The sequence below is a fragment of the Mya arenaria genome, chromosome 14, assembly GCF_026914265.1.
Source record: "Mya arenaria isolate MELC-2E11 chromosome 14, ASM2691426v1".
Lineage (NCBI taxonomy): Eukaryota > Metazoa > Mollusca > Bivalvia > Myida > Myidae > Mya > Mya arenaria.
Genome location: NC_069135.1, coordinates 50,047,496 through 50,062,561, shown reverse-complemented (window position 1 = coordinate 50,062,561; position 15,066 = coordinate 50,047,496). Strand labels below are relative to the sequence as shown.

At 33.7% G+C, this 15,066-nt stretch overlaps 1 protein-coding gene across 1 annotated transcript in view; it reads right to left on the bottom strand.

Annotated features, from left to right (window-relative positions):
- The window catches only part of LOC128217714 (QRFP-like peptide receptor), a 64,421-nt gene extending 52,298 nt beyond the window's left edge, over window positions 1-12,123 (bottom strand). Inside the window, exon 1 of the mRNA XM_052925050.1 lies at window positions 11,644-12,123. Within this exon, the coding sequence (XP_052781010.1) occupies window positions 11,644-12,052 (409 nt within the window). The 5' untranslated portion in view covers window positions 12,053-12,123. The remainder of the gene's footprint in view (window positions 1-11,643) is intronic.
- Window positions 12,124-15,066: the final 2,943 nt, after the last annotated feature.

The window sequence follows — 15,066 nt, the reverse complement described above, 5'->3', positions numbered from 1 at the left end:
GGCACCGCGAAATGAATGTCAACGCCCTTCTGTTCGCTTGTTGTTGTTGTTTTTGTGTTTTTAGTCAAAACTATGGCACAACTCGATCAATATTAAAATCAGCACATGTGTATTTAATCTTTAAAACAAATTATAACATGTGTAGCATGTGTTATTTTAATGTTTAAATGATTTTCGATTTCTGTCATAGGACAAAGGTTTGTACAATGATACCAACGACGCCAATACTGACGACGCCAACCCCAAGGCTTGTTTATGGTGGTGGTGTTGCTTGTTTTGGTTTGTGGTGTTATAAGTTTTATTACCACCCTTATGTTATTGCATAATATCATTCATAATTGATTGTACTAATATTCTACATTGTTTGGCGCTATATTTGCCAATGTCTCAATTATCGTTTATCATATTAGATCAATGCAATTTATCTAGCAAGAGGCTGGCTGGATTGAGGAACATTTCTAAACAGACGTTTTTAAAATGACATTACATGATTTTTTCAGTAACATGTTTATCTCAAAACAAGAAGTTAAAAAGGTGGTTGATTGCATGTAACTAAGGAATTAATTAGAGTAAAGAAGTAAATTTTCACAATGACCGCAACGTTATTATAAATGTCGTGTCAGAAGATTTCAATAGCGAACTTTCTTCGAAAATAAACATGAATATATCTCACCGTTGTCTAAATAAGGCCCCGTTTGAAAGGATTAAGATATAGAATGACGTTTTCTAAAATGTATTTGATAACACATATCAAACACACTATCATGCAACATATATTCAGATGCTTTTGTGTCTTTTGGGGGGAAATCCTCAGACTCTCCAGTTTGGAACTATTTGTTTTCTTCTGTTAAACTGTTCTTATTACTGTGGACTTTTAAATGCATTTCACAAGTCAATATGGTCTAAGCCAACATTGTGTGTATAGCGACATTTTCTCGATTTAATTGTATTGCTGGAGGTAAAACATTTTTAACTTTTGTCGGCTAATTTCCGACCTGAAGACAACGCTTTAACATTATCGTACCTTTTAGATCATTTTAACTACAGTGTAAATATAAACAAACCGTTGGCATGGTAATATATTGACACTAAATATTATTGGTCTGCAGCGTTTAATGGGGGAATTTAACATTACCAGAGTTTGTTTCATAAACCACATCATAGCATTTTTTAGTATTAAACACATGCATCTTAATTTAAAATCCTTTAGATATGCTCGTATACAATTCAACTATCAGCCAAATTTATTATTAAAGACGAAATAAATCGCGCAATGATTTAACTCTTTTGCAAAACTTATCTTTATTTAAATGCTTCACATGCACATTCATTTGAAACTTCCCATATTCTCCTACAGCAATTTTATGAAGTGATTACTATCAAGTGATATATTTGTTCGCGCGTTCCATACATTTTGCGAAAGGATTTATCAATGTCAGAAAAAATGAAGCGTTGTTAAATATAGCATTATGATAAACTTTCAACATTCAGCTAATGTTCATAACGTATATTAAGTTATGTCATACATAATCAAATGATTAAACAATGATTTAATGATTAAAGTATGCAAATTACTCCAAAAATACTACCACAATTTATGTACATGACTGTTAACGGCGCGAGCGCAGTATAAGAATAACTCAAACCAACACCACACTTCATATAACACCACTGTAAAAATTCATAATTGTATTATAATAACCCAAAACAATACCACACTTCATATAACATCACTGTTAAAATTCAAAATTGTATTATAATAACCCAAAACAACACCACACTTCATATAACACCACGGTTAAAATTCATAATTGTATTATAATAACCCAAAACAACACCACACTTTATATAACACCACGGTTAAAATTCATAATTGTATTATAATAACCCAAAACAACACCACACTTCATATAACACCACTGTTAAAATTCATAATTGTATTATAATAACCCAAAACAACACCACACTTTATATAACACCACGGTTAAAATTCATAATTGTATTATAATAACCCAAAACAACACCACACTTCATATAACACCACGGTTAAAATTCATAATTGTATTATAATAACCCAAAGCAACACCACACTTCATATAACACCACTGTTAAAATTCATAATTGTATTATAATAACCCAAAACAACACCACACTTCATATAACACCACTGTTAAAATTCATAATTGTATTATAATAACCCAAAACAACACCACACTTCATATAACACCACTGTTAAAATTCATAATTGTATTATAATAACCCAAAACAACACCACACTTTATATAACACCACGGTTAAAATTCATAATTGTATTATAACAACCCAAAACAACACCACACTTCATATAACACCACTGTAAAAATTCATAATTGTATTATAATACAAAACAACACCACACTTCATATAACACCACTGTAAAAATTCATAATTGTATTATAATAACCCAAAACAACACCACACTTCATATAACACCACTGTAAAAATTCATAATTGTATTATAATAACCCAAAACAACACCACACTTTATATAACACCACTGTAAAAATTCATAATTGTATTATAATAACCCAAAACAACACCACACTTCATATAACACCACGGTTAAAATTCATAATTGTATTATAATAACCCAAAACAACACCACGCTTCATATAACACCACTGTAAAAATTCATAATTGTACTATAATAACCCAAAACAACACCACACTTCATATAACGCCACTGTTAAAATTCATAATTGTATTATAATAACCCAAAACAACACCACACTTCATATAACACCACTGTAAAAATTCATAATTGTATTATAATAACCCAAAACAACACCACACTTTATATAACACCACGGTTAAAATTCATAATTGTATTATAATAACCCAAAACAACACCACACTTCATATAACACCACTGTTAAAATTCATAATTGTATTATAATAACCCAAAACAACACCACACTTCATATAACACCACTGTTAAAATTCAAAATTGTATTATAATAACACAAAACAACATCGCACATCATAAAACAGCACTGTTCACGGCGCTACCAAAAAACAACAGGGTACGCTATTGAAGAGGGTTGTATCTTGAAATATGCCTACCTTAACCAAATAAATAGTTTTTGAACGTAAATCAATAGTGGAGAGAAGAAACCCTTTTACAGTTTGCCATGACGTGGGTTGCTTTGAAAGTGTATAAAGGAGCTTGCGCCGAGTGCATTATAGGAGTACGGTGTATACGTGACAGCGAATGTGTAATGACTCAAACAAATTAATAATCATACGCATTGTATTCGACGTATTTTGTTGAAGAAAAGTCACGCATTTAGACAGACACGTAAATAGTGTCTTCCCAAACCTTTATCCGAAATTACAGGAGTCTTTAATCAGACAAAAAATAAAACAATAGACAAAAAAGACAAAATTTATTCGAACTTACAGGAGTCTTTTATCAGACTGCACACGATTCGTACCAACCAATTAGTATAGGTACATATCTAGCCACTGTTAGGAGTCTAGTTGGGACTTGGAAGTACATTGAATCCGCGTGAGGGTTTGGCGACCAAACTCATTGCAAGTCAAACCCAATTCGTTTGATTTCCATTTGATGGGATTAGGAAGGCTACTCACGATCGGCAGCATGTGTTGTCATAATAAACACTTGTTTGTCTACTTTAAGTATACTGCATTTATGCAATTATCGCCTTCTTTCTAATAATCCGTAAGTCAGATGTTTTGCCATATGGGAATACCGATACTGCTGAAATCGACTCTGTGAACCATTTCCAATGTTTGATTCATTTTCTTAAAAAAATGTATAACTGATTCAACTTGAACTCAAAAACACAGTTACTCTTTTAATTGAATAAAATTCAAAACCTTTCATATGTTACTTCAAAACAAGGAAAAAGGGAATATTGTGTTTGTGAACAAAGACATATCATTGGCCATTTTTTATTTAATTTGCACAGCATAACAAATAACGCAGGCTTGTTAATATTTAAATTTCCGTATAAATTACTCCCCGGTTTATGATTTGAACAAGAGGAAAACGCTGCAATATGCAAATGTAATTGGAAGATCAGGGTCTTAAAGAGTTAATTATTTTCAGGTGGTTTCAAATTTCTTCCATTTGGACAGGATTAATTAAGGTTTTAAATGTCATTGGAGCTTTTAAACTGTGCCCGATTCATTTGTGTTTTTGACAATTTAGGAACAATGCAGTAGGGCTTGAATAGAGGTTTCAGTTTATAACCAACGAAAGGATGTTAACTTCTTGACTAAGCACCATGTCTACTTAATTATTTAGAATAGGCACCAATTTACCTTTACTGCATAAGTTGATATCTTGCGTTCACTTACTAATAATTGGATTTTTTAGCGGCGAATTTTCTTTGCAAACAACATTAATTGATTACACGGATATAATTGCCAATACCTGTTTTGAAATAAACTTGTTAGTCAACTCCACAAAAATGCCTGCAATTTTCGGAATTTGCATATAAATTCTGGTATTTTTCAAACAGGTTATCCTATAATAAGTTATTGATAGGAACGCACTTGCTGAAACAGGAGCACCGCGAAACGAATGTCAACGGTCTTCTGTTTGCTTGTTGTTGTTGTGTTTTTACTCAAATATGGCAGAACTCGATCATTATTAAAATCAGCGCATGCGTGATCTGTCCTAAGTAGCATGCGTAGCAAGTATTCAATATCTTGAATAATTTTCGAGTTCTGTCAAAGGACAAAGATTTTGCAATACGATGCCGAGGCCAACGACGCAAACACCGACGATGACAACCCCAAGGCTATGTTGTTGTTGTTTTTGATGATGGGGTTGCTTGTTTTGGTTTGTGGCGTTATAAGTTGGTCTTCGTATTAACACTCTTATGATCTTGTGTAATAACATTCATAATTGATTGTACTTATGTTCTACAAAGTTTGGCGCTATATTTGCCAATGTTTCAATTATCGTGTAAGATATTGGACTTATGCAATTTATCTAGCAGAAGGCTGCCTGGTATGAGAAACATATCTAGATAGACGTTTTAAAAACGACTTTATATGAATTGTACAGTAATATGTTTATCTCAAAACAAGTAGTAAACGATGGTTGATGTCATATAACCAACGAATTAATTAGAGTAAAGAAGTAAATCTTCACCATGGAGCTCAACGTCTGTCACGTTCATTTAGATGTCGTGTCACATCAGAAGATATTAACAGCAAACTTTCATCGGAAAAACATGGACATATCTCATCTTAGTCTCAGTAAGGCCCCGTTTGAAATGATTAAGATATATTATGACGTTTTCTGAAATGTATTTAATAACATATAACAACTACAACGTCATCATGCCACTTATATTCAAATGCTTTTTTTGTCTTTTTGGGGAAATCCTCAGACTTTCCAATTTGGAACTATTTGTTTTTTTCTGTTGAACTGTTCTTATTGCTGTGGAATTTTAAATGCATTTTACAAGTAAAAATGGTCTTAGCCAACTGTGCGTGCATAGTGTCGTTTTCACATTTTAATTGTATTGCTAGAGGAAAAAACATATTTATCTTCTGTCGCTAATTTCCGACCTGAAGACAACGCTTTAAGATTGGCGTAGCTTTTAGATCATTTTACTACAGTGTGAAAGATGAACAAACTGTTGGCATTGTAAAAAAATGAAACTTAATATTATTGGTCTGGAGCGTTTAATGGGGGGTGGGGAAATTTAACGTCACAGGGTTTGTTCTAGAAACCTCATGAACGCGTATATGAGTATGGAATACATGCATCTTAATTTGAAATTTGAAATACTTTAGATATGCTCGTATAAAATTCAACTATCAGCCAAAATGATTATTAGAGACGAAATAAATCGCACAATAAATTAACTCTGTTGCAAAAAGTATCTTAATTTAAATGCTACACATGCACATTCATTTAAAACTTCATTTATCCTCGTACAACATTTTGATTCAGTAATTACTATCAAGAGCTATTTTTGTTCGCACGTTCCATACATTTTCCAAACAAAATATTAATCCATGTCAAAAAAATGAGCCATCGGTAAAAACAGCATATTGATATGCTTTCAACATTCAGCTTATGCCATTACGTATATTAAGTTTGGTGATGCATAATCGAATGATTAAACGATGCTGGGATATCATGAAAATTACCTCCAAAAACACTACCACAATTTATGTACATGACTGTTAACGGCGCGAGCGCAGTATAAGAATAACCCAAAACAACACCACACTTCATATAACATCATTGTTAAAATTCATAATTTATAATAACACAAAACAACATCGCACATCATAAAACAGCATTAGCTGTTCACGGCGCTACCCAAAACAACCGGGTACGCTATTGAAGAGGGTTGTATCTTGAAATATGCCTCCCTAAACCAAATAAATAGTTTCTGAACCTCAAATAATAGTGGCGAAAAGACAACCTTTTACAGTCTGGCATTACGTGGGTTGCTTTGAACGTGTATAGGGGAGCTGGCGCCGAGTGTATTACAGGAGTAAACGTGACAGCGAATGTGTAACGACTAAATAATCGTACGCATTGTAATCAACGTATTTTGTGTTAAAGAAAAGTCACGCATTTGGACAAACGCGTAAATTTTCACTTCCTAAACCTTTCACCGAAATAACATGAGTCTTTAATCAGACTGTACACGATTGGTACCAACCAATTAGTATTATTGCATGTATAGCCACTGTTAAGAGACTAGTTGGGACTTAAAAGTATATTGAATCCGCGTGAGGGCTTGGCGACCAATCTCATTGCAAGTCAAACCCGCCTCGTTTGATTTTCCTTTGATAGGAACAGGAATTTTAAGGATCATGCAATGGATTAAGAAGCTTAATTTGTTAGCTAAACGCATTTTAATTATACAATAAGGATAGTTAAAATGTAAACAAGTTTCCATATATTTATCTCTTTTCAGTCTCATACTGTTTTAAGTCTGAAATTGTTTGAGGTTGAAAACTGACTGAATTCTTTGCTTATCAATACATTGCGTGTGTAAAGCTCATTCTGAACTGTTACATAATGTAAAGTCGATTTTCATAAGGCGTCGAATTACATTTATTTATAAGATTTAACTTATCAATGGCTGTATATTGCTTTTATGACACGACATTTGAAGAATGCAATCATTTCGTATTGCAACACAAGTCAACTCGTTGTAATACAAAATCTTCTTCATTTTATGACCATATACTTTTTTAATTCTGATATCTAACTGCAGGTTACTATATATGTTATGGGCATCACATTTATGTATAAACGATTTACAACGAGCCTTATTATACCAGAAATAAATACAAATGAGGGGCAAAACAATAGTACATTCAAATGTATTTTGTTGAATAGCCAATAAAAGAAACATTTAAGGCAACAATACATGTTAAGGCGAATTCGAGTTTGGTTCATGATCACCAATCCGGACAATTGAGTTATCCTCCAGGTCCCTCCTCAAAGAAGACAAGCGCTCGTGTAACATTGTGCCAATGAGAGCTGTATAAATTTGGACTGCGACAATGGCTGTACGCAGATTGTGGTAAAGCTTTTTTGGCCCGTCATGAAATAGATAAACCCCATCCTCGAAAAACGCGCTCGCCTTCGTCGCCTTGCTCCAAAATCCTTTTAAACGCCAGAAACGTAAATGTTAGGTCCGCGAACAATGTACAGATATCACATGGTTGCAAGTATTGACCCGAGAGTTAAACCAGTCTATACCAACAGGATACCTGGTGTACACTGTCGGTTGTATGCGATGTACAGTTTGTGGGTAAATGATATGTTTAACATGACAGTCATAATCTATATCCTGCATCAATGCGAGGATGTCCGTAGCGATAGCATCAGGATAGGAAGACGGATGGTACTGGTCATTCGTACAGACAAATAAAACGACGATGTCCAGTTGAAAATCGGTTATCACTTTTAGCCTCTGTCTTGAATCGAATAGAGTAGCCGCGGGGTAGCCCGAAAAACGAACCGAACAGGCCTCCCGGAACAAAAAATATGGATCAAAGTCGAAAGACCATTGTAGATAGTTTTTCAAACGATGAAAGTAAAAATGACCGAAAATCTGGATTCGGCGATCCGGCATCTTGCTGATCGATACGTGATCAAACACTTGAGGTCTCCGAAGATTTTGCACACTTTGCAAGCAATTTACGAGTGTACTAACATGTACTCGCACAAAATGTTAATTGCAGTCTAAATCACAATATATCAAGAATGTAATCGTAATAATGATCTCAATATTCCACCAATAGGTTCACGCGATGTTCATTCGCGGAAGACAAAGAAACAATGGTTAATGGTTTTCATTGGCTGGGCATAGCACGTGATGACTGTCAGGCAATCTGGTTGGCTAGTAATGTCTGGTAAATATTGACGGATACTTTAAGCCCGACAACACGAGATATAACCAAACCAATGAAATCGTTCACCTAGCAAACTACATAAATACTTGTATGTACTATAAAGGCCTATTAATTTGCCTTACTTCAATTTATTTGTTTCTCGATATTTCAACGAAGGCTACACACGATCGACAGTATGTGTCATCATAATAAATACATTCTTGTTTACTTAAAGTAAACTGCATGTATACATTCATCGCCTCTTTTCTAACAAACCGTTAGTCAGATTTTTGCCATATGCCAATACTGATAACGCTGGAATCTTCTCCATGAACCATTTCCAATGGTTGATTCAATTTGTTTGAAAGTGTTAAGGTGCTTCAACTTGAACTCCAAAACACAGTTACTTTATTATTGAATTAAATTCCAAACCTTTCATATTTTCCATCAAAGCAAGAAAAAGAGAGTATTGTGTTATGGGAATAAGGCATATTGTCCATTTTTTTATTAATTTGCACAGAATAACAAATAACGCGGGATTGTCAATATTTTCATTTCCGTATAAATTAGTCCCCAGTTTATAATTTGAAGAAGTGGAAAACGCTTCAATATGCAAATGGAAATGGAAGATCAGGATCTTAAAGAGTATTATTTTCAGGTGGTTAAAATGTGCTAATTTGGACAGGATTAATTTAGGTTTTAAATGTCATTGGAGCTTTGAAACTTTACCCGAATCATTTGTGTTTTGGACAAATTAAAAGCAATGCAGCGGGCATTAAAAGAGGTTTTAATTTATAACCAAATAGGGGGTGCATACTTCTTGAATAGGCATCAGGTCAACTTAATTACTTAGAATAGGCACCAATTTACCTTAACTGCGTAAGTTGATATTTTGCGTTCACCTAATTATAATTGGATTTTCGTGTGGCAAATTTTCTTTGCAAACAACATTAATTAATTACCCGGATAAAATTGCCTGTACGTGTTTTGAAACAATCTTGTTAGCCTGTAATTTTTGGAATGTGCATATAAATATTCTGGTATTCTGATGCCATCGCCTCCGACGCTAGCAGCGACGTTGACAACCCCTAGGCTACGTTGTTGATTGTGGTGTTAGTGTTCCTTGTTTTGGTTTGTGGCGATTTAGGTTGGTTTTCGTATTAACACTCTTATGTTCTTGCGTTATATCATTCATAATGGATTGAACTAATATTCTACAGAGTTTGGCGCTATATTTGCCAATGTTTCAATTATCAGGTAAGATATTTGGCTAATGCAATATGATTTCCTAGCAAAAGACTTCCCGATATAAAACATACTACACAATAGACGCTTTTTACAACTAATGTGAATGGTACAGTCATATGTTATTTTACAACAAGTTGTGAACGATGGTTTTTGCAGTTTACCAACAAATTTTTGTAAATCCATTCCTTATCAAGTGGATAATGAGAGTGCCTAAAATGACAGTGAAGTGGACACGATTTGAATCGTGTTATTTTTTGCAAGGAACTAGGATAACTGTGAGACAAAAAGTACTTTATCCTGAGAATGTTTTAAACACTGATGTTTGATCATTTAGATGTTTTAAACTCCTTTAAAACAACGTGCTTTATCCTTCGTATGTTTAAAACACTTTTTTAAACAACGTGCTTTATCCCTATGATTTTTTTAAAAATCATTGAACACACTCAAACGAAGAAAGAATATAAGTATCTTCCATGGCCGCTCGTGTAAGATAGGTTTATCCCGACCCGAGCATAGGGTGTTTTATGGAACCTCGTTTCCGCAAAAACCTGCGCGAGGGTTGGGATGAACCTATCTTACCCAAGCGGTTATGGTTGATGATTTTTCTCCCAAATCAGTAAAACAAAATTTAGTAAAAATGTATTTTTGGTGGAACACTTTTGTGCGTTAGTGAAAATAAATTCGTATGGATATTTGATTATTCGTGGTTGTCACTGGATATGCGCGCAGTGATTCGATTCAGATTATGTTAATAGTCAAATCGGTCTTTAATAGTTCTGAGGAGAATAAAGCATTATTTCTTGAAAGGTACGTGAATTTTTGTTATGGTGAAATTTGAAGCGAGAAATGATTAATAAGCGTTCTAAATAGACAAGGTTTCAATGATGCAACAGACGACAGTCTTCAACAAGGGAGGTAATTGCAATGTGATGACCATTAAAAAGGAGTTCCATACGGGTACTTGTTTTATCTTTGCCCGTGGGCAAGATAAGAATTTCTAGCATGGTTAAATTTTCGGATCAACTTATCTGAGGTGGGAGGAAAGTTTATCCATAATAGTAGTACAGATATCTGGCTAAAACGTGGAGGGTAACTAAGACCATTTTCGGGCCAGTTGGTCATATGCGCTGTTCAAATATTTTAGCATTGATTCCCTTCTTATCTCTTAATTGTAAATTAACTCCAAAATAAGATGGAATGTTGTTTATTATGTTAGTTATGCTTCCATTTTTCATTTGGTTAAGTTATGTCTGACGTCATTTGATTAAACAGTGGTAATCATAAATGTGGGCATAAATTGGAACTATTGGAAGAGGATGATGCGAACCTTGAATATATGACGTATTTATGGTTTGTTTGCCTAAGGAAAGTGATAATATTTTTAATTATATATTATACTATTGTCAATTGATTGCGAATGTAATAGTCCCCGAGACGGTTCATAGTCAATTAAATGCCATGACGACTTGCAAATGAAAACACAATAAAAATCATTGTTACTTAAAGTGAAATGTTTAAGATATGGTATTATGCGATACGCATGGTGTTTGGTTCATTTTTCACATATAAGATGCGTTACGGGAACTATTTCGTAAGTTCGTTAGGGTTTATTCCACAAGACGAACAATTTTACCATATACTGCCATTGCATTGAAATTAGATAATGATTATGGAAACAACTTGTAAATGATTAAATAAAGTTTCAAGTTACTGTCCTGAATGTGGCGGCGGAGAGGATTATCGGTCGAGCAACAAGTACCTATTTTGAGCAAATGAGTTAGTTCACTGAAGGTGTTATTCCCAGAACCGATTTTGTCAACCATTTTGCATTTTTCGTACACAGCCCTTTTTCAAACATTGAGCACCATTTTGATATACATTGAGCGAATGAGTTTGTCTTACAGAGAATATTCTCAGCGCCCATATTGTTATACATTGATCGATTTAGTTGATTTTACAGTGTACCCATTGAGTTTTACACTGAGCTTATAAGCACCCATTTTGTCTTACCTTGAGCGAATGAGTTAATTTTACAGAAGAAGTTCCCAAGGACCCATCCGTCTGTGATATCGTCTACTAGTCGCACCCACGTGCAACAACCGGTCACAAGGAGATCAGACACTGCCAAGTTCACGATAAAATAGTTCGTAGTCGTCTGCATTCTCTTGTTGTGGGCCACCACCACTATTATCAAAATATTTCCAACAATAGCGAATAAAATTATTATGGAATAAAGTGTGATCTTTACAATCATTTCCCACAGAGGTACTTTCTTAAAAGCAACAGGATATTCCATGTTTTCTATATTGTCGTAGATGGAATGGTAGTCATAAAAGTCTGATGAGTTAATGCCAACTACAATTCCTGATTCTTCATTATAGTTATATAATTCACTCGAACTATTATTTAAAAACTCCATACTAACAAATATCGATTCCCATCAATTAATACAAAATGTTGAACCTTTTTCCTTAAATATTATGCTACTTTTTAAGAAATTTAATCTAATAATTGAAGTTGTACTTTGAAGCTTTCCATCTTATCATATTTCCAAATTATAACACAGAAGAAAAAGACCAATAACATTATCAAGACATGTTCACGTCTCTCCTCCTTGTAACATATTGAACATCGAATTCGATACAAATATCAGAACTTTCTTCTCTCAGCTCAATTGCTTCATCGCTTTTCGATAGTAATACGAAATCTCGCCACTTGAATAGCAACTTGGATCATCAACTTTAGACCTCAGTACTTTATCAAATGATTCACTGTCTCGGAAGCGCGTTTTGGAAATAGCTTGTCTACGTTCAATTGACGTCTCTAAACGCGTTTTGGCGGTATATCAAATTAACAAATCGAGAAATTTACAACCGAATAGTGATTGAGACTAACGACTCTTATGAGCTATTCTTCTTGTCGTCCTAATGCCTATTTTGAGGAACGGAATAATAATACAAAATAATATAATGATAACTCTTGATTCATTTTTTCTCCTGTTAACATAGTTCTATAATATATTCATTACAGGTTTACATAGTTCTTGACTCTGTTTATTGTCACTATACATTTTTTTTAAATATATGTTTTGCTAGTTTACATAGTTGATGTATTCTTTATCACGAAGTGGTGTAATGAAACATACTGTTTATATTATTGCATTGATAAATTTGCTTTAAAAAAACAACAAAATTAAAGCAATCTTGATTTTTTTTTATTCCAATAAATATGTTTGTTGACCATTGACAATAATACAACAAAACACCACACCCAGTAAGCACATTATTAACGATGCATTTTTATTCCAAAATAAGCCTTACACGAATTGTTTAGATTTACCGAAATGGATGAATAGATATCGAAAACAGTGGTTCGTATGAAGGAAACCGTGTTTGATTTGAAAGAAAGGTGCAGAAAACACGGTATTCCTACCTTATTGGACGATCGTTGATCACTGTAAATCTATTCGGACTTACCAATCATGTTATACTTGTTTTTTTGCTATTTAATACACAGTTACAATCTTGATATCAGTAATGAAGATTTTATCATAAATACATTATTAAGCAAGTAGTTTAAGGTTTATCACTCAAAATTTATGTTTGTTACATATTAGTATGTATTGGCTTTAAATACGAGTTTCAACTTAACCTGTTTGAAGACACACGACTAATACCATTCAGAATTAGGTTTTGCAACGGAAACATTGCACTAACCAAATGTGTTCTTAAAACGATGAAGCAGTTAAAAGCCTTAAGGTTAAAGGAGAAACGTTTGAATTTGTTTAAGTGAATTTAATGCACAAGCCTTTATTATTTTGACTTAATTTTCGCCGATATTATTTGGCGTTAGCACTTATCTATAAACGATAAACCTAATTACTGTAGATCCATATCAGACCGATTTTTTTAAGTCCCGTATAACAGGATTAAGCTAATCTCACTGTTTTTGTTGTTCTATAAAATGTGTTATATTTACTGTTTCAAGAATATTTAGAAATTTTGTAGGAGTAATCTGTATGATTATCAGAATAAACCTATTTAATTTATCAAAATCTATTTTCAGTATGTATTTATGCCCCCACAAAGTGGCGGCATATAGGGTTGCCCTTGTCCGTACGTACGTCTGTCTGTCTGTCTGTACTTACGTACGTCCCGAAGATTGTTTCCGATCTAATTCTTGAAAACCGTTTGTCCAATCCTCACCAAACTTTAAACACATGTTTGTGACCATAATATCTTGATCAAGTTCGATAGTCATGGAAATCGCTTTAGTCATTTAGGAGTTACGGCCCTTTTTTGCCAAAAATACTTCAAAAATATATGTTTCCAATCTAATTCTTGAAAACTGTTTGTCCAATCCTCACCAAACTTTAAACACATGTTTGTGACCATAATATCTTGATCAAGTTCGATAGTCATGGAAATCGCTTTAGTCATTTAGGAGTTACGGCCCTTTTTTGCCAAAAATACTTCAAAAATATATGTTTCCAATCTAATTCTTGAAAAGTATGTGTCCAATGTGGATCCAACAAGTTTTTTCCTGCCTGAATGGCGCCATATAACCTATACAGTCTTGCGATGCCGTAAAACCCAACTCAACTCAACTTATCCTATATGTGCAGATTATCCTGAATAATCATTATGGCTTATTTTCTATGACAAAAAATCGAAGTGGGGGCATCCGTGTCCTATGGACACATTTCTAGTTTTGCTAATTGAAATAAGCGACTTAAGCCTGTTAATTCAAACAGTTTTTATTGTTCATATTGTGTCGGTCTACGTACTTTGGTACAGCCGCATAATTTCATAGATCGCTCTGCCCTCTGCGCATGCGCGCGCGAAATAACTATGATTATCAATTAAGGGCGCGGTCGAAAATTAGGCTATAAACCAGAACTAAAAATAAATGTCGAAAAAGCTATCAAATCATATTAAAAACCATTCAGTACTCAAATCAAACATTGTATGTGAAACTATTGAAATAAAATTAATGCTCTTTAGGATACACAACCAATCAAGCAAATTCACTACCAAAATGTACATTCTGTGTAATTATTATAATCTAAGTACCAACAATTTGTTTCGATGCTTTTCCATGTTTTTGTACAAACATCAGTCAATTCCATTTGCTATAAAAGCCGTGATAATTTACCAATCGCCTAACTCATTTAAAGAAACTAACGCCTGTGCGGTTTAACTTTCGTGTCAAAATACCACTTGCTTCACAAAGGGCGGAGCTAGTGGTAATAAAAAGGCAAGCACCAAATATTCTTACTTTTATAAAGCTTTTTATAATATACAACTAATCAAGCAAATTCAATACCAAAAAGGGACCCTCTTTTGTTGATCATTATGAAAAAGTTCACGAGGTCACCTCAATAAAGTTATGTATCATACAAATATGCCTTATATATTATAACAGTAATAAATA